General features: G+C 42.8%; 1 protein-coding gene across 2 annotated transcripts in view; it reads left to right on the forward strand.

Annotated features, from left to right (window-relative positions):
• Positions 1 to 10,550, forward strand: part of CDH22 (cadherin 22) — a 246,165-nt gene extending 235,615 nt beyond the window's left edge. Inside the window, exons 11-12 of one of the 2 annotated variants that reach the window (XM_083147878.1) lie at positions 6,939 to 7,190; positions 7,746 to 10,550. In XM_083147878.1, coding sequence (XP_083004004.1) covers positions 6,939 to 7,190; positions 7,746 to 8,257 — 764 coding nt within the window. In that variant the 3' untranslated portion in view covers positions 8,258 to 10,550. Of the gene's footprint in view, positions 1 to 6,938; positions 7,191 to 7,745 lie in introns of those variants that run through there. The other variant, XM_083147879.1, reaches the window with a different exon arrangement.
• Positions 10,551 to 19,788: the final 9,238 nt, after the last annotated feature.

The raw sequence follows: 19,788 nt of genomic DNA on the forward strand, positions 1-19,788 counted from the left end.
ATTTCAACAGTACTAGACAGACACAATTAGAAATGGTAGTGATGTAACAGATTTATTGGGGTTGTTATATTCCTGTTAAAGCAGAAAGATTATTACCTATTCAGGTTCCAGGGCGAGGGCATCGTTACATTCATTGTGCCCCACTTCCTGGTCTATGACATACGACCCCCCGATTGGCCGCTACGTGATCACGTGACTGACTACGAAATGGGATGAACCCGTCACCTGACCTGGACTGCTAGTCAGATGACGCGGCACTCTAACTAAGGCCAGTCACGTGATGCGGCTCACTGATCGTGCGACGCAAGACGCAGATCATGTGACACAGGACGCCGGTCACGTGACGCGGGACGCCGGTCACGTGACGACGTACCTGACGAATACAAGCATATGCAGATGAGCATCACGTGATGCCCAAACGGCCTGATGATTGGCCGCCATTAATAGATAAATATAATTGATGTGAGGCTATCTGGTTGGCCTTGAAAAAGCTTAATAGCGAAACGCTGCGTCGGCATCTGTCAGAATAGGGACAAGTCCTCTCAGCTTACCTTATAATTGTTATAGGTAGAATTGAAATGTATTGCATGAGATAGGACGTGGATAGACTTAAGTTAGGAGAAATAGAAGATATTGCAGCAGAAAATGTATCCAGTACACTCGTTAAATACAATGTTGCAACATTAGTGTGCCTACAATTCATGTGGTTTAACCACTAGAGGGCAATCTAAGCCAATAAATAATACCACTTGAATTGCTGTAATATAGGAATTTCACACTGAACTGTGCAATAGTTTCTAGTGTTTCTACACTGGTACATTATCATACTGTACATGATTATTGGGACTAGCAGGAAATGCCAGTGAGAGTGGCATTACTGCTATCACTTCCAGGGTAACATAACCCAATTATCAGTGTTAATAGGTAATGCCAGTGAGAGTGACATACCTAAAAATAACACTAGATACTAGTGTGGTGATACATTACTATTGGTGGCAATTGTGTGGGAAAACTCTTCTCTTTTCTGTGTATTAAAATTATAAAAGGCACTAACGGGGTACTGCAATTAAGTACTACCCGACAGAGAATTTAATATAAATACCTCTGAATATTTGAGGAGTGTTATTCTAATCCGCCTCCTTTGTGAGGGGTGAACCAGTGAGAGGGGGTCACCCTTCACAAGAAGTGCCCATCTACAGGTACAAACACACGAAATACACTAATTTGCCACCACTTGTGATTGGGGAACCAGTGAGAGTGGCCTACCCATCACAAGTGGACAATTTTGGTCCTGACTGTAATACAAACTACCCACTGTCAATATATACTTCTCCACTGTTATTTGCCAAATATATGGCTTAATGAACTGATCCTCAAATAAAGGATCTCATCTATCCTTAAGTCTATCCTATAACATCGCTCCCTAACTGACAAATGTGTTTTTAACACACAAACTCTTTATCCTTCTATCACTTACTTTGTCTGTGTAATATATGTAATTTTTTAACCTCTTCATTATTTTCGCTATCTATGAAGTGCCCCCGATGTGGATATAGGGCATCTTAACACATACCAAATAAAAGTTACGTTTTAATAATTTGTGCACTCCTCACAGAATCACAAGTTAAATAATTAGCTCCACCTGTGGTTATTTTAAAAGGTGCCAATGAGTAATGAATGCACCTGTGCACCTGCTGGGTGACCTAGAAAACGAGAACTGTGTGAGGTCATGAGGACCGAGTTTGAGAACCAATGAACTAGATTTATCCAGTATTTTCATATTGGGCACACTCTCTGGAAAGTTTTGGTTGGGCTTGATACATATGATGGTAACTGCAAACTGCTGGGGAAAAAAAGCAATTTTTCAGATGTTTTTCTGCCTTTTGCTGCTTAGTATATCCCACCCACAATACATATTGGGGGGGTCAATTCAGGATCACTCTGTTTAATCTGAATTTTATGTCACATGCCCGCCCCAAATTCATAGATATGCGACCAAGATAAAACTAAGTACAAGCTATTATCTTACACATCCCCTCTCATCATATGTAGGGGATTCGGTGGCAGAGGTGAGGGGGGTCATTCAGCTTGACAGCATTAAGCTTCTCACTAAGCAGCAGCGAGGGGTGTAGAATCACCCCCAATGTTGGCAATTTGTTTTCTATACATTTTGACATCTTACTCTAACCAAATACCGTAAGGAACCTTTCCAATCCCTGACTATTTCCATAGTACACATTCTACCTCTGTGCATATGACCTTGTTACACGTTCTCCCTCTATGCCTATTCTCAGTACACCTTTATTTCCATAACTATATCATTAAACTTCTAAGCCTGGGGGAGTAAGGGAAGCCTCATATCTTCAAGTGCTCCCACAGGGTACAAGCTTTTGCCACCCTTAAACCCCCTCTACTGCCTCCCAAACTGTGCCTATCCTGCTTGTACACCCCACTGACCTCCGGTACCCAGCGGTCGGAGCTGCAGAGCCGGTGGATGCATATTTCTGTCCCTGCAGGTTGCGGCCTACTGCCAGCACAAAGCCGGGGCCTCAGTTTCTGCCAGAGCCCGGGCTGGGGGCGCTCGTTTCTGGATCCCTGGACGGCCGTTTTGGGCTCTACAGGTGGGACACCTGCTGCTGCCAGCGTAGCCCAGATCCCCAAGTGAGCTTTCCACTTGAGGGGGGGACCTGCCCAGGGGATTCCTCAGGCCTGTTAAGCTGCCACAGTCGAGACATACAGACATTCCTCCACAGTTCCCACATATCCTTTTAATTGCTGCCCAGAGACTGCTTCCATGCCTCCAGCCCTTACAACGGTAGCTGGTATATCCTTCCTGTCTCCTGCTGCCTAGGGTAACCCTGGGAGGTGACAGAGCATTGTGCTTTGGGTGAAGCTGTGCACACAGTGGGTGTGCTGTACCTGCTGAATCATCAGGGCTGCAGACATTCCAACACAGTACATAAGCCCTGCCCCTCCTGCATCTGATTCTACTGTGAACTTATCCAGGACGGTTCCCCCAGATCCAAGGATCCTCTGATGTGCCCTTAGCTTTGCATCTCTATGTGGTACACACCTGTTATTGGCGCCACTATGTGATTATTATATTTTCCTAATGCCAGGCCCATGATATAGGGGAATGTGACCTCCTCTTATCCACCGACTAATGGTTCTGCCTTACGAGATGACCCAGTTTGGAAACGTCACATTTATCTAATGGGCAGAGGCAGGAAAAGTACACATGGTAAAGACTCCCGTTTGACACCTAACGCCTCACAAATCAATCTTCGGTCTTATCTTTCCACTTCTCAAGGCGCAGGCCGTCTATCTGCATTTCCTCCTGAGACCACTTTGGCTGATCCTCCCGAGATGGCCCACTCTCCTCCTGCTAAAGATCTCCAAGCTCAAATGTCGCAACTAAGGAGTGAAATTGGAGAACTTTTAACGAATGTTCGAGCGCTTCCTTCTAAACAAGACCTACAAGTGCATGAATCAGGCTTGCAAGATTCGTTCCAATCTCAGATTGACGCAGTCCAAGCTGATGTCACCCTTAAGGGGACAAGAGTCGCTTCTTTTTGAGGAGAGAGAAAATGACTCTGATCAACTTACTTCTATTAAGGAGGTGCTTTCTCAACACGCTGCTGACTTGAAAATGATGCAAGACAGGCTGCAGGATTTGGACAATTGCGGTCATAGAAATAATGTTACGGTGAGGGGTCTTCCGGAATCTGTTCCTCCTTCTGGAATCATAGATGCCCTCAACAAGATGTTTGGAGAAATATTAGGACTGGACCCCGAAATCTCTGTTGAATTTGACCGGGCCCACAGAGCCCTTAGCCCTAAAGACCCAGCATCTGATTACCTAAAGGACGTGATATGCCGCCTTCATTATTTTTTCCAAAAAGAAGGATTACTACGGAAAATACGACAATTGGATGCTGTCGAATTCAGTGGAGCTCGAGTACAGATTTTTCAAGATCTCTCGTGGCTTACGCTTCAACGGAGAAGATTGTTAAAACCTCTAACAGATACACTACGAAAATCGAATCTCAAATATAGGTGGGGCTTTCCGTTTTCTCTGCAAGTCTCCCATGCTGTCAACTTACTGTCCCTGCGCTCTCCTGCTGACCTACCGGACTTCTGCTCTGGACTGGGCTTAGACACATCTTCCTCCCCGATTGGCAGGCCTTCCACTTGCCGAATGCTTCTCCTTCCAACACCTCAAAAAGGGGGAGATGAGTCCGTAACTTGAAAAATCCAGAGGAACATCTTCTCCTCGATCAGATCTTACCTGATACAGCAGGTGGTGACTATCATTGCTGATTATTGGCAGTTAATGTGCATTTTCAATTGTTTGCTATTACCCATTTGGCTACTATTTGCTGTTCTTATATTGTGCATGCTCTATTGAATGCAACTCTTATATATTTTTTCTATGTTCGGATTTGTTCTTTCTTTGTTTAGGTAAGAACCATTTGTTTTACCTCTTTACCACCTAGAGGACCCTCCCAGGTGGTTTAGTGGAGTCACAGCCCCCTAGTTTCCACCTACCGCTAATTGTTTCTCCTCCGTGACATGGGTGCCATTATGGCCTCCCTAATGTCCAGATGCAGTTGTGTGTTTGTAGTTTTTGCTAGCTGTTCATGGTTAAACTATATTTTCTCTTTCTGTTTCATTGTCATATACTTCCTCCTTTTTCCCCTTCTCTCTCACGCTAATCCCATCTTGCTCTACCCCCTCTTTCCCTTCCCCTTCCATACCTCCCTTTTCGATCCGATATCTTTTTCTTACTCTTTCCTTGATGCGATTAGATGGCAGTAAATTTACGTATTATATCTATCAATGCTAGGGGTCTCAATGTCCCTGAAAAGAGAACACATGCTCTCCATTCCTTTCATAGGGATAGAGCAGACACAGTCCTAGTCCAAGAGACACACTTTCGCCAGACTGAATCGACCCCTCGTCTCAGCAATCACTATTTTCCCACTACATACTATTGCAACTACCCACACTCAAAATCCAAGGGTTTTGCAGTTTTATTTGCCAAACATGTACCAGTTACTGATAGGCAAGTACATATATTGGAGAAGGGAAGATGCCTGCTGGTTATTTTCTCTGTTTTTAATACAATGTTTACAATTGTTAATGTATACTGTATGCAACATAACCAGGGACAATCCACTTTTCTTGGGAGGGTTCTAGACGCGGTTGACTCTCTTAAGCAGGGGATTGTGGTGATAGGTGGAGATTTCAATTGGGCCTTAGACCCCCTTCAGGATACTGCCCCACCTCCCGCCACCACCTTGGGTTCCCGGTCTAAGGTGATGAGACGCTTGCTCCACACTCACCAGCTGTCCGATGTTTGGCGAATATGCCATCCCACTGACAGAGACTTTACGTATTACTCGGTTCCACATAAATCTTACTCTAGATTAGATTACTTTCTCCTAGGTCATAGCTACCTACATATGGTTCAGGACACTTCCATTGGCCCCATTACATTGTCCGACCATACCCCAGTACGCCTAGATATCTCATTAAGTGCCACGATGCCTAAACACCACACTTGGCGATTGAACGTGTCTTTCTTCTTTGACCCTTATTGTAAATCTCAATTGGAAAACACATTAGATTTGTATATAGATCACAATGTCACCCCTGATGTCTCTGATTTGACGGTCTGGGAGGCCCATAAATGCGTTGTAAGTGGGAAATGTATAAAACTGGGATCGTACTTAAAAACAAAGGCAAGGTGAGATCGATGACCTTCACCCAAAAATTAATTTGTTGGAAATTGCACACAAGGCTTCCCTTTCTGCCGACGCATTTGTGGAACTCACTGCCACCAGATCAGCTCTTGAAAAATGACTACTAGATAAAGTAAAACTGGCCTATAGGAAATGCCATAATCTATTTTACCGCTGGGGGAACAAACCAGGTAAAATGCTTGCTAGAGCACTTTGCACGCAGAGGGCCCTTTCCTTTATTTCATCCAATAAAGATACTCAAGGGCGAACGGTACATGACAGAGTCAATTGCATCGACTTTTTGCTCATACTACTCCTCTTTATATAATTTGCCCTAGTTGACGGCCTTATGACGCTGAAGAAAAACAAAGTCATATATAGTCCTATCTTGTGAAAATTGGGTTTCCTGTATTAACAGCTGAGATCAGGGATAACATTGAGAGACCCTTCTCTACATCAGAACTGGAGGAGACGATCAAAACAATACCCTCTGGTAAGAGCCCAGGCCAAGATGGTTTTACCATCTCTTATTACAAAGCTATCAAGGACAAATTAATCCCCCTACTCTTACGGGCCTGTAATACTGTTTCGAATGATCTCCCTTTCTCACCCCAATCCGTAGAAGCGCACATGATGGTTCTTCCGAAGGGCGATAAAGATGCCCTAGTTATCGCCCCATTTCCCTTCTTAATATCGACATGAAGCTCTATGCAAAACTTCTAGCAAATAGACTAAAGCAATTACTGCCATCCATTATCCACAGTGACCAGGTGGGATTCGTTCCAGGTCGGGAGGCCAAAGATAATACTTCCAAGATAATATGCCTGATACACCATCTCTCCTCTACTGATATCTCAGGAATTCTCCTACTGTATCTACAGACGCCGAGAAGGACTTTAAGCCGGAGTCCTTCTCACTACAGCTTCTGCTTCCATATCAATCATCTTGCTGTACATTGAACATCCATTGTAAAGGACATACTGTACTGTACATAGTTGTCTTCTTGGTAAACAGTGAACCAAAATGCTCATAGGAAAAGAAATGTGCATAAAACCGGCTTTATCACATCTGTATGCTCCATTCATTGTCTAAACTGTATTATTTTCTGTTCAGTCTGCCCTTAAAGGAGGTCACCAGGCACCCGTTAACTTTTCCTCACAATGTCTCTTATAAAATATACTTGTATTTCTGCAGATAATACTGCTTCTGTACATACGCATCGGATGCCATTTGATAGAAGGGAGCAGGATATGTTCATCTTACCAATTCTGGTTGTTGATGGAGGAACACCAGCTTTGAGTAGCACTGGAACACTAACCATCCGTGTATGTGGCTGTGATAGTGCTGGGACTGTACAGTCATGTAACACCACAGCCTATGTGATGGCTGGAAGTCTGAGCCCTGGAGCACTTATTGCCCTGTTGGTTTGTGTTCTGATCCTTGTGGGTGAGTTATATTGTCTTCTATAACTTGAGCTCCAAATTTACTATTAAAGTCTCAAAACCTCTTTGCAGCATTTGTATTACTATTAATGTATTGTTCTTAGCAGCCCAAACTCCACGGTATTACAAGGTATAATGTCTTAAAGTCTATGTGGGTTAAAGAGCATGTTCATCCACTATGATCACAAAATTGGTGGTTAAATCCACACAGAAACAAAAAAGGACTATAAACAGATATAGGGAGAAAGTTACTAAGATGTGAGTTGTATTTCACATGAGATGTTGCTATGGGCAACCAATCAGAAACTACTCATTTTTTAGCACCTTTTAGAAGATAATAGATAGTATCTGATAGTCCATAGCAACATCCCATTTGAAATACAAATTACATCTTAGTAAATTGCCCTGATAATGTTAAATATATATTGTCTATTTGTATTTGCATGGCATATAAGCAAAAGGAATCATCTATTTTCCGGTAATTGAACAATACAGAAAGTATAGTCAACAGTTTTATTATAATAAATAATTAAAATGTTCTCTCCGATTTTGTCAACAGTGTTGATTCTCCTTATTCTGGCTCTGAAACGACATCATCAGGGTCATCTGACATCGGATGAAGATGAAGATATGAGGGATAATGTCATCAAGTACAATGACGAGGGAGGTGGAGAGCAGGACACAGAGGCATATGATATGTCAGCCTTGCGCAGCTTGTACAATTTCAGTGAGGGGAGTGAGGTTGGAGGGGACAGTACACTTGCTTCTCAACGTCACCCCTTGCCTCAGTGGTTCCCAGGAGCTGAGCTGGACTTCTCTCTCTTCAGAGACTACATCAGTCGGAAAGTAAGGCTGGCAGATCAGGACTCATCAGTACCTCCTTACGACTCATTCCAGACTTATGCCTTTGAAGGCTCAGGCTCCAGTGCTGCCTCTTTAAGTTCCATTAGCACCTGGTCTACGAATTCAGAGCAAGACTTTTCTCAGTTGGGCTCATGGGGTCCAAGATTTCGTCAACTGGCTGCTATATACGCTGGACACAGGGGGCAGGAAGAAAGCCAGGGTTCCTAGCCCCAACTATTCCCTCGAATTTCAGGGTACCAAAACCTTATGCTCTAATTACAGGGGCATAACTGCTCCATATTTATTACATATCAATATGTTAACATCATATCTACTATCACAAGTACCTGCAAACCTTGTCGCTCATCTATATTTCCTTCTCTGTGAAGTCCTTCAGCAAGAGCCACCCCACAAAGTAAATGACCACATAACATTACACAAGATGTCCGTCATTGTTTACGAAGTATGTGCCATCTACTACACTCCACTGTAGTATCATTTCACCATTATACATATACTTTTCTAAACATATGTATAAAGGTGATAGAATTGCTTAGAATTATTTGTATTCTTCCATTAATTTGGCCTAAATCCTAAAAGTAAGTTGCACCATAACACCTATTTGGTATTTTTTCATGTCTTCGTTCAACATGTTGATCTAGTATTCAGTGACCAACAAAAAAGTATGTGAACCTCTGCTGTATTATAGTGCCCATTTGAGTCATAATTTCCAATCAAGGAGATTATTTTATTTTATTATTGTATGGTTGAGTTGTAAGGTGCCGCAAAGCTTAGCAGCACCATACAGTAAATAAACCTACCATATCTGAAACAGGAACATGACCAAATAAATGCAGATATCAAAACAGAAGGATGGTCCTAGTCTTAACAGTGCTTACACTCTAATGGACAATGAGATGATGACCAGGGGCCAAATGTAATAGGAGGTGAGAATCAGAAAGTGGGGCAGATGTATTAAGCTTTAAGAAGAGATAAATGCAAGTGTGATAAGGAGAGATAAACGTCCAGCCAATCACCTGCTAACTGCCATGTTACAGGCTGAGTTTGAAAAAAGTCAGTAAGGAGCTGATTGGCTGAACATTTATCTCTCCTTACCACCCTTGCATTTATCTCTTGTTAAAGCTTAATGCATCTGCCCCAGTGAGAGATTTGGGAAGAGTTGAGCCATTTTTTTAAAGGGGCAATCATTTACACTGAAAAAACAGGTTGATTTTGACATGTAATGGATTGTCACTTTAAAAAAAATTAGAAAACTCCCAAAATCTCTCACTTTTTGAATCTCACATTACAAATGGTCCCAGGTTTGAGCCTGAGTGAGTGTTCTTAGAACACAAAAGAATAGTGTCACTGTCCAAAGTGTAGCATTTCTGATTTGGATTGGTTTGTTGTAGTAGGTAAGCATTAATTATGTCTGTAGGAGTATCTGAAATAAACCAGCATATTCTCTTAGAAGGTCACACTGAAGAAGGGTTAGCAGCATAGCAGTCCTGATGCATGTAAACATTCCAGTACATAGACAAGAGGATAAAAAGAGCAGAATTAATATTGTGCTTTGGAATATCTAAGTCAAAGTCTTGACCTTTACCCAATAGAAATGCTGTTATTACACAAATGAAATGATTTGAAGCGAGCAGTTAAAGCAAGACAGCCGGAACATACCAATCAGGTGAAGCAATTTTGTAGCATGGAAAGATGCTCAATGCACCCAACCTAAGTGTGACCTTGATGACAGGGAACAGGAAACATTTAATGGAACACATACGTTTTTCTTCAGACAACAAATATTGGTTCATGTTTAAGAATGACGTGAAAAGATGCTTAGACCACCTATAACTTGAATAAGATTCTCTTCTTGTGCATTTTGGGAATATTCTATTTTTGGCCAAATTATGGAAGAAACACATAACATTGTAATGGGTTTGTAAACTTACTTTCATCATTGTGTCCCTTCAACTAAACCCAGCATTTTACTGATATTTGTCTATTTACTAAGCCTTGGATGGAGTTAAAGTAGATGGAGATAAAGTCAGCTCCTAACTGTCAGGCCACCGACTGTGTTTGGAAAATGCCAGTTAGTGACTGGTTGGTTGCTCCTTTATCACCCTCCACTTTATCTCCATACAAGGCTTAGAAAATAGACCACTGAGTCTTTCATCCATCAGTTTATCAGGCCACCTCTATTAATATCAGCTGGGATTTTGCTCCTAAAAAAGGCAATTTCTTCAGATTCCCATAGCAGCTGAATCTAACAGGGTAACCTCGAAGGATTGACACCTTATTCTTACGAGGACAGATCTGCAGTATTAGCTGTTGTTGACTTTGTAAATGCCATCACTATTCATGGTATCAACTCTTGGACCTGTGATTTTCCATCCACATTGACTACACAGTGCAGTTCTAATGACTCGGTCTACCACAATGCACTACAACAGGTCCTAAAGGGACTGACATTCATTTATCATTGTTCCTCAGAGGACAAAATAAAAGATTCTTGTACTAATTTCTTAGCATCTGTGTGAGTCTGAACACTGGAGAGTTGATCTGGTCCTCTGACGGCTTTATTGAGGCCAAGTTTCCAGAAAAACACCAACACCAGTGATTTTCATTGGGGTCCACTCGGCGATGATGCGGGAGTGCACAACTGCGCTTATCGCTCATCATCGGGGCATACATGCTGCGGCATACACACCAAAAGTGAGCTGATTTAAGCTCAAAACCACCCAGTGTGTATGGGCCTTAACCCTTTAAATGCCAACATCTCTGTAGGAGATATTCAAAATATCCGCTATATACACCAGCGTCGCTCACATTTGTTGTATAAATTCAAATAAAAAAAGTGTAAAAAATGTTTTGGTACTTATGTAGTATCTGGGCTGCCGATTTTGTGATTGTATACCTTACCTTAAGGCATACAATCAGATGCGATGCGATGCGATTCGATGCGATTTTGCATAGGATTCAATGTTAAGAAGGTCCTGTTCATTTCCCCACTATCCAAGTGGGCATAGAGTTGATTTTATATAGCGTGGCGAGCGCAGCGAGCCACCGCGCCCGAAGCGTGGCGAGCGGACGCATATTTCTTAAAAAGTATTCTGTGTCCCCTCGCGGGGCTCGCTACGCTCGCCAGCTTTGGGCTCGGTGGCTCGCTACGCTCGCCACAGGTTTATATCCAACTCCATGCCCACTTGGATAGTGGGGAAAGGAAAAGGACCCCTTTTTCCCATTGAATTCTATGTTAAAATGGACTCAGACCATTTTAACATTGAATCCTATGGAAAAATCTTGACCATCGCATCGCATACGATTTGGTCGCATGCGATGCGATGCGATCCGATCCGATTTCTAAATCGGACGCCCAGATACTACATAAGTACCAATGTTTTATTTCAGATATAAAGTAAACATTACAGGTCATTATGATGAATTAAAATGTTTGACAATTTTCAGACCTTTTAAAAAAAAAAAATACTTATAACTCAAAGGGTTAAGTGACATCTTTCTTTTTAGTGCCTCCTCATTTTTTAAGAATTACCGCTATTTAACGAATGGTTAATTGAGAAGACAACGCAATTACCTTCTCCGTTAATATCGCACTCATGCAATGTTGCACTGTAGAGCTGTTACTTTCTTCAGCATTTTAATGTAAAAAAAAGGTGCATAAAAGCCTTTATGATATAAAGCCATCTCAGAATAATAACATGAAATAACATCCTCATTTTAGCCAAAAAGTTCAGGGTCAGAGAGATCTCGTCCAATCAGTCCGCCTTCACTCCACCATTGACATGGTAATTACACTACCCGTGTTCCCAGCTGTGTAATTACACAGCGTTACAAAAATACATACACACACACACACACACAAACACCTCTTTCTAGCACTTCTCAGCATTCGAGGAGGAGAGGAGCATGTAGAGGAGGGAGCAGAATGTATTCAAGTCAGAGTAACACGAAGACATGCTATATGTACAGTACATATAAATATACTAGTAAACCCGCTCAAAGCAAATGCTTCGAAAGCTAGTCTGCTACCTTGTGATTGCCTTTGAGTTTGTGCATGTGTGAGAGAGAAAGAGATGTACTTTCATTCACTGCCAACAGATGGCAGTGTTTCGGAGACGCAATCAGACACTAGACATATATATAGATGACTAGTAAGCCCACTCAAAGCAAATGCTTCCAAAGCTAGTAGATGTAGTTTCACTTGCTGGCAACAGATGGTGGTGTGTTGGAGCCGCACGGACACTAGACATATATGTAGATGATATACTATATATATATATATATATATATATATATATATATATTTTTTGTAAGAGAAACGCACACTCTTCAGATAGAGATGTCAGAGTGCCAGGTCAATAATCAATAAATTCTTATACCACTAGCAGTCAGCCAATGATAGGACCAGCACATCCACTTGTGAATATAGAAGAAAATATACATTTATTTATAGGCAATGTATAAGGCCATTATACTTAACACGGGCAGCAGTAGATCTACATGAATGCAGCATGGATCCTGTAATATAGGCAGCAGCAGCCGTGGGTACACACCAATCCCCTGACGGGCCGTTTCGGCGCACAGCGCCTTTCTCAAAGGGTATCAGGAGGTATATGCCCAATCAAGCCTTAAATAGCAGTGGAAGCCATACTCACATGTCAGATGTGCCATAGACGCCATCCTCGCCGCGCCGCTGTAGCCCCGCCTCCCTGCTTCCGTCCGGCGTCAGGCGTCTGCACCCGGAACTAAGTTACAGGGGCAGGAACCCAAACGTGCGTGTCCGGAACACAGGGGGCTGTTCAAACAGCTACGCAGTACCGGATGTTGTCACTATGACTCATCGATCACCATGGAGACCTGGCGTTTCAGTTCATCATACAATACAGACAACAGTAAACATAATATAAATGAGAAAATAAGAAAACGGATATGTCATGCCCAGCGTATCACAGCAGCAGGGTATAGATAGGTGGATGGACTTCACTAAGTCAAAATTTGACATCCTATAATTCTCCCATCCTCTCCTATTAGCACTCTATAGTACACTGGGCTGGCATTATCAAAAATAAACAAACTAAAAGGAAACTTATAGAAGGCACATCTAGGTACAAAAAAGATATAGTAAAGCTATATAGACGCAGTATATAATATAATGTCATGAAGGCCAGAGGACTTAAATGCCTCCAGGCTCCACAATTTGGTCCCACACACACGTCAAATGAACACTGACATATTAAATTCCTCATTGAGGCCTAAAGGAGCAAGCGACTGCAGATTATAGATCCATTGGCTCTCACGCTGGAGCAGTCTCTTATGTCGATCCCCCCCTCTTCTCAGTGGGGGGATGTGGTCGATTGGCATAAATTTAAACTCATTCATGCGATGACCACAACTGGCATAATGCCTTGCAACAGGAGGAGTGGTATTATCAACCTTGATCAATGCTTTCTTTATAGAGGAACGGTGAGCTCCTATCCTCTCTTTCAAGGTCCGGACAGTTTTGCCCACGTACACCATATGGCAAGGACAAACCACAATGTATACGACATATTTAGTGTCACAATCCATTCGGTGCTTCAGTCCATATATTTGGCCTGTGGTTTTATGCTGCCAACTGCTGCCCGTGATAATAAATTTACAGTTCACACAGCCTGAGCACCTGAATGAACCTTTTTTGGTATCAAGCCATGTACCCACTCTGTCCACTCTAGGACTTATGTCCGAGTATACAATTTGTTGTTTGATGTTTTGACTGCGTTTATAGCAGAAGAGTGGTGGCCTCCTGCATGTATCTCCCAATATGGGGTCCGTACTCAGTATGTGCCAATGAGACATAATTGCAGATCGCACCAGACCGGATGTGATAGAATATGTGTTGGAAAAAACCAATCTGTCCAATTTCTCCTCCTTCTTAGTTGCACTCTGCAGCAATTCATCTCTATTTAGAGCCAAGCATTTGGATCTGGCATCTTCAATCTCTTTAGTGCCATATCCTCGCATCTTAAAGCAGTCGCCCATTTTATCAAGAACCTCAATGAGTTCTCCTCGCTGAGACGTGATGCGTACTGCCCTCAGTGACTGGGCATATGGAAGCCCACGTTTTAGCGGTTGTGGGTGGAAACTAGTTGCCAACAGTAAGCTGTTCTTATCTGTTGGTTTTTTAAAAAGTTTCGTAACGAATAGTCCATCCATAATTGAAACAGACACATCAAGGAAGTCAATAGTTACATAACTATACGTGTGTGTGAACCGTATGGAGCCTGGGAGGGAGTTTAACAGCATAACGAACTCATCCAGCAAGTCCTCCCCTCCGGTCCAAACAAAAAACAAATCATCTATGTATCTAACGTACATAGAAATAAAGTGAGAAAATTTGGGATTAGACATAATGAATTTGCTCTCAAAATCAAACATAAATAGGTTCGCATACGATGGGGCCATGTTTGACCCCATCGCGGTCCCCTTAAGCTGTAAATAAAAACCATTATCAAAAAGAAAATAATTTTTATGTAAAATAACTTCTATGAGCAAAATCAAAAATTCAATAGCTGGACCAGAGTAATGAGCACTTGCACAGATGGTTCTCCTAATTGCTTCAACTCCCTCCTCATGGCCAATGTTTGTATACAAGCTGGCAACATCCATTGTTACCAGCATGCTGTTGGGGGGTGGCTCACCAAATTCGGATAGCTTGTTAAGAAAGTGTGTTGTATCTCGAAGCCAGTACGGGGTATTTTGAACAACGGCCTGTAGATGAAAATCTACATACTGGGAGATGGGCTGGCAAAGTGATCCAATCGAAGAGATTATGGGTCTCCCAGGTGGAGACTCCATGGACTTGTGTATTTTGGGTAGAACATAGATGAGGGGAATGCGTGGATACTCCTGAGTCAGGAAGTCCGCAATCCCCTCATCTATCCACCCATTAGTGAGTCCCAGACCAATGATGGAATCAATCTCCACTTTGTAACTGGCGGTGGGGTCAAAACGTAATTTTTTATAACAGGTGTCATCCATAAGCTGGCGTAACACCTCCTTAACATATTCTGCATAGTCCAACACTACTATCCCCCCGCCTTTGTCGGCGGGGCGGATAATAATTTCTTTATTCTCACGCAGAGACCGTAAGGCTAGTAACTCATCATGCGTGAGGTTGGACCGTTGAATATGTGCCTTTTTCAAGGTAGGGATCACGTCATTCCGTACCAATCTCATGAACGTATCAATGGATGCGTTGTTACTCGGGGGGTCAAATGAGGACCGCACTTTAAAAGGGTTAACGGCAGGAGGAGTTACCCCAACCTTTGGAGGTTGTCTCAAGAAGAAATCCTTGAGTCTCAACTGCCTATGGAATTTGTATAATTCAGTCTCACAATCGAAGGGTCTTTGTTTAAATGTAGGGACGAACGTAAGTCCCTTATTGAGTACACTTACTTCGGCCTCTGTGAGCTGATATTTAGACAAATTAAACACCATTAATTCCTGGCACCCCTTCGGTTTTTCTGTTTTTCTGTGCTTTGTCCCACCCCTCCTGCAAGGTTTTTTCCCCTTCGCCTGTTCCGGGTGGAGGTGCCCTCTCCTAAAAAAGAGGCAGTCGCGCCTCTAGAGGATTGTTCAGCTTCACTTTGTGAGGAGTCCACATCTGTGAACTCTACCTCACCTCTTCTCCTCCCTCCAGAATCACCCCTCCAGGAGCGTCTGGCTGGTTGACCCGTCAACCACGGGTACACCCTTAACTCTTTATAATCCTCCTTAACTCTCTTATATTTTGTTTTCTTAAACAGGAGGAGTTCAGTTTTAAATTTCTGAACAGCATCCTCCAATTTAGTTAGCCACTCCCCTTCAGCATCATTTCTCAAACATGCGTCACCATTACTTTCACAAAGGTTAATCTCATGTTGTACAGTACTAATATCCTGATTAACCTGCTGAATGACAAGGACCATAAGGTCTTTACTACATTGGTTTAGGATCTGGCACCATTGTGTGCAAAAATCCTTATTCGAGCGACCCAACGTTGGCTGATTCCGCACTCGGAATCCCCTAGGGATTAAATTTTCTTTATAATATTGCGAAAGGGTCAGTCCATGGAGCTCAAGCTCAACCAATCGCTTCCGCAATTTAAGCAAATCCGAGTAAACTTCCCCTGGGCTGTCCTGATCAAAAGCCAATGTCGTGGTATCCTTGAACAAAATCTTAGAAATATCCTTGTCAGTAAATCTTTTTGTACCAGTGAGGTCTTCCATATTGTAATCCACTGATTGGTCACAATGCTGCAATTAACAGCAAGGACCACAAAAAATCAAAAAACAATCAAAAATGAAAAATATGTATATACAAATAGCATGGAGGTGCATCTCCAGAATCCGGTACTGGTATATATATTTTTTGTAAGAGAAACGCACACTCTTCAGATAGAGATGTCAGAGTGCCAGGTCAATAATCAATAAATTCTTATACCACTAGCAGTCAGCCAATGATAGGACCAGCACATCCACTTGTGAATATAGAAGAAAATATACATTTATTTATAGGCAATGTATAAGGCCATTATACTTAACACGGGCAGCAGTAGATCTACATGAATGCAGCATGGATCCTGTAATATAGGCAGCAGCAGCCGTGGGTACACACCAATCCCCTGACGGGCCGTTTCGGCGCACAGCGCCTTTCTCAAAGGGTATCAGGAGGTATATGCCCAATCAAGCCTTAAATAGCAGTGGAAGCCATACTCACATGTCAGATGTGCCATAGACGCCATCCTCGCCGCGCCGCTGTAGCCCCGCCTCCCTGCTTCCGTCCGGCGTCAGGCGTCTGCACCCGGAACTAAGTTACAGGGGCAGGAACCCAAACGTGCGTGTCCGGAACACAGGGGGCTGTTCAAACAGCTACGCAGTACCGGATGTTGTCACTATGACTCATCGATCACCATGGAGACCTGGCGTTTCAGTTCATCATACAATACAGACAACAGTAAACATAATATAAATGAGAAAATAAGAAAACGGATATGTCATGCCCAGCGTATCACAGCAGCAGGGTATAGATAGGTGGATGGACTTCACTAAGTCAAAATTTGACATCCTATAATTCTCCCATCCTCTCCTATTAGCACTCTATAGTACACTGGGCTGGCATTATCAAAAATAAACAAACTAAAAGGAAACTTATAGAAGGCACATCTAGGTACAAAAAAGATATAGTAAAGCTATATAGACGTAATATATTTATGCCAATCGACCACATCCCCCCACTGAGAAGAGGGGGGGATCGACATAAGAGACTGCTCCAGCGTGAGAGCCAATGGATCTATAATCTGCAGTCGCTTGCTCCTTTAGGCCTCAATGAGGAATTTAATATGTCAGTGTTCATTTGACGTGTGTGTGGGACCAAATTGTGGAGCCTGGAGGCATTTAAGTCCTCTGGCCTTCATGATATTATATACTGCGTCTATATAGCTTTACTATATCTTTTTTGTACCTAGATGTGCCTTCTATAAGTTTCCTTTTAGTTTGTTTATTTTTGATAATGCCAGCCCAGTGTACTATAGAGTGCTAATAGGAGAGGATGGGAGAATTATAGGATGTCAAATTTTGACTTAGTGAAGTCCATCCACCTATCTATACCCTGCTGCTGTGATACGCTGGGCATGACATATCCGTTTTCTTATTTTCTCATTTATATTATGTTTACTGTTGTCTGTATTGTATGATGAACTGAAACGCCAGGTCTCCATGGTGATCGATGAGTCATAGTGACAACATCCGGTACTGCGTAGCTGTTTGAACAGCCCCCTGTGTTCCGGACACGCACGTTTGGGTTCCTGCCCCTGTAACTTAGTTCCGGGTGCAGACGCCTGACGCCGGACGGAAGCAGGGAGGCGGGGCTACAGCGGCGCGGCGAGGATGGCGTCTATGGCACATCTGACATGTGAGTATGGCTTCCACTGCTATTTAAGGCTTGATTGGGCATATACCTCCTGATACCCTTTGAGAAAGGCGCTGTGCGCCGAAACGGCCCGTCAGGGGATTGGTGTGTACCCACGGCTGCTGCTGCCTATATTACAGGATCCATGCTGCATTCATGTAGATCTACTGCTGCCCGTGTTAAGTATAATGGCCTTATACATTGCCTATAAATAAATGTATATTTTCTTCTATATTCACAAGTGGATGTGCTGGTCCTATCATTGGCTGACTGCTAGTGGTATAAGAATTTATTGATTATTGACCTGGCACTCTGACATCTCTATCTGAAGAGTGTGCGTTTCTCTTACAAAAAATATATATACCAGTACCGGATTCTGGAGATGCACCTCCATGCTATTTGTATATACATATTTTTCATTTTTGATTGTTTTTTGATTTTTTGTGGTCCTTGCTGTTAATTGCAGCATTGTGACCAATCAGTGGATTACAATATGGAAGACCTCACTGGTACAAAAAGATTTACTGACAAGGATATTTCTAAGATTTTGTTCAAGGATACCACGACATTGGCTTTTGATCAGGACAGCCCAGGGGAAGTTTACTCGGATTTGCTTAAATTGCGGAAGCGATTGGTTGAGCTTGAGCTCCATGGACTGACCCTTTCGCAATATTATAAAGAAAATTTAATCCCTAGGGGATTCCGAGTGCGGAATCAGCCAACGTTGGGTCGCTCGAATAAGGATTTTTGCACACAATGGTGCCAGATCCTAAACCAATGTAGTAAAGACCTTATGGTCCTTGTCATTCAGCAGGTTAATCAGGATATTAGTACTGTACAACATGAGATTAACCTTTGTGAAAGTAATGGTGACGCATGTTTGAGAAATGATGCTGAAGGGGAGTGGCTAACTAAATTGGAGGATGCTGTTCAGAAATTTAAAACTGAACTCCTCCTGTTTAAGAAAACAAAATATAAGAGAGTTAAGGAGGATTATAAAGAGTTAAGGGTGTACCCGTGGTTGACGGGTCAACCAGCCAGACGCTCCTGGAGGGGTGATTCTGGAGGGAGGAGAAGAGGTGAGGTAGAGTTCACAGATGTGGACTCCTCACAAAGTGAAGCTGAACAATCCTCTAGAGGCGCGACTGCCTCTTTTTTAGGAGAGGGCACCTCCACCCGGAACAGGCGAAGGGGAAAAAACCTTGCAGGAGGGGTGGCACAAAGCACAGAAAAACAGAAAAACCGAAGGGGTGCCAGGAATTAATGGTGTTTAATTTGTCTAAATATCAGCTCACAGAGGCCGAAGTAAGTGTACTCAATAAGGGACTTACGTTCGTCCCTACATTTAAACAAAGACCCTTCGATTGTGAGACTGAATTATACAAATTCCATAGGCAGTTGAGACTCAAGGATTTCTTCTTGAGACAACCTCCAAAGGTTGGGGTAACTCCTCCTGCCGTTAACCCTTTTAAAGTGCGGTCCTCATTTGACCCCCCGAGTAACAACGCATCCATTGATACGTTCATGAGATTGGTACGGAATGACGTGATCCCTACCTTGAAAAAGGCACATATTCAACGGTCCAACCTCACGCATGATGAGTTACTAGCCTTACGGTCTCTGCGTGAGAATAAAGAAATTATTATCCGCCCCGCCGACAAAGGCGGGGGGATAGTAGTGTTGGACTATGCAGAATATGTTAAGGAGGTGTTACGCCAGCTTATGGATGACACCTGTTATAAAAAATTACGTTTTGACCCCACCGCCAGTTACAAAGTGGAGATTGATTCCATCATTGGTCTGGGACTCAC

The sequence above is a fragment of the Crinia signifera genome, chromosome 6 (assembly GCF_055691185.1).
Source record: "Crinia signifera chromosome 6, ASM5569118v1, whole genome shotgun sequence".
In the NCBI taxonomy this organism is placed as follows: Eukaryota; Metazoa; Chordata; class Amphibia; order Anura; family Myobatrachidae; genus Crinia; species Crinia signifera.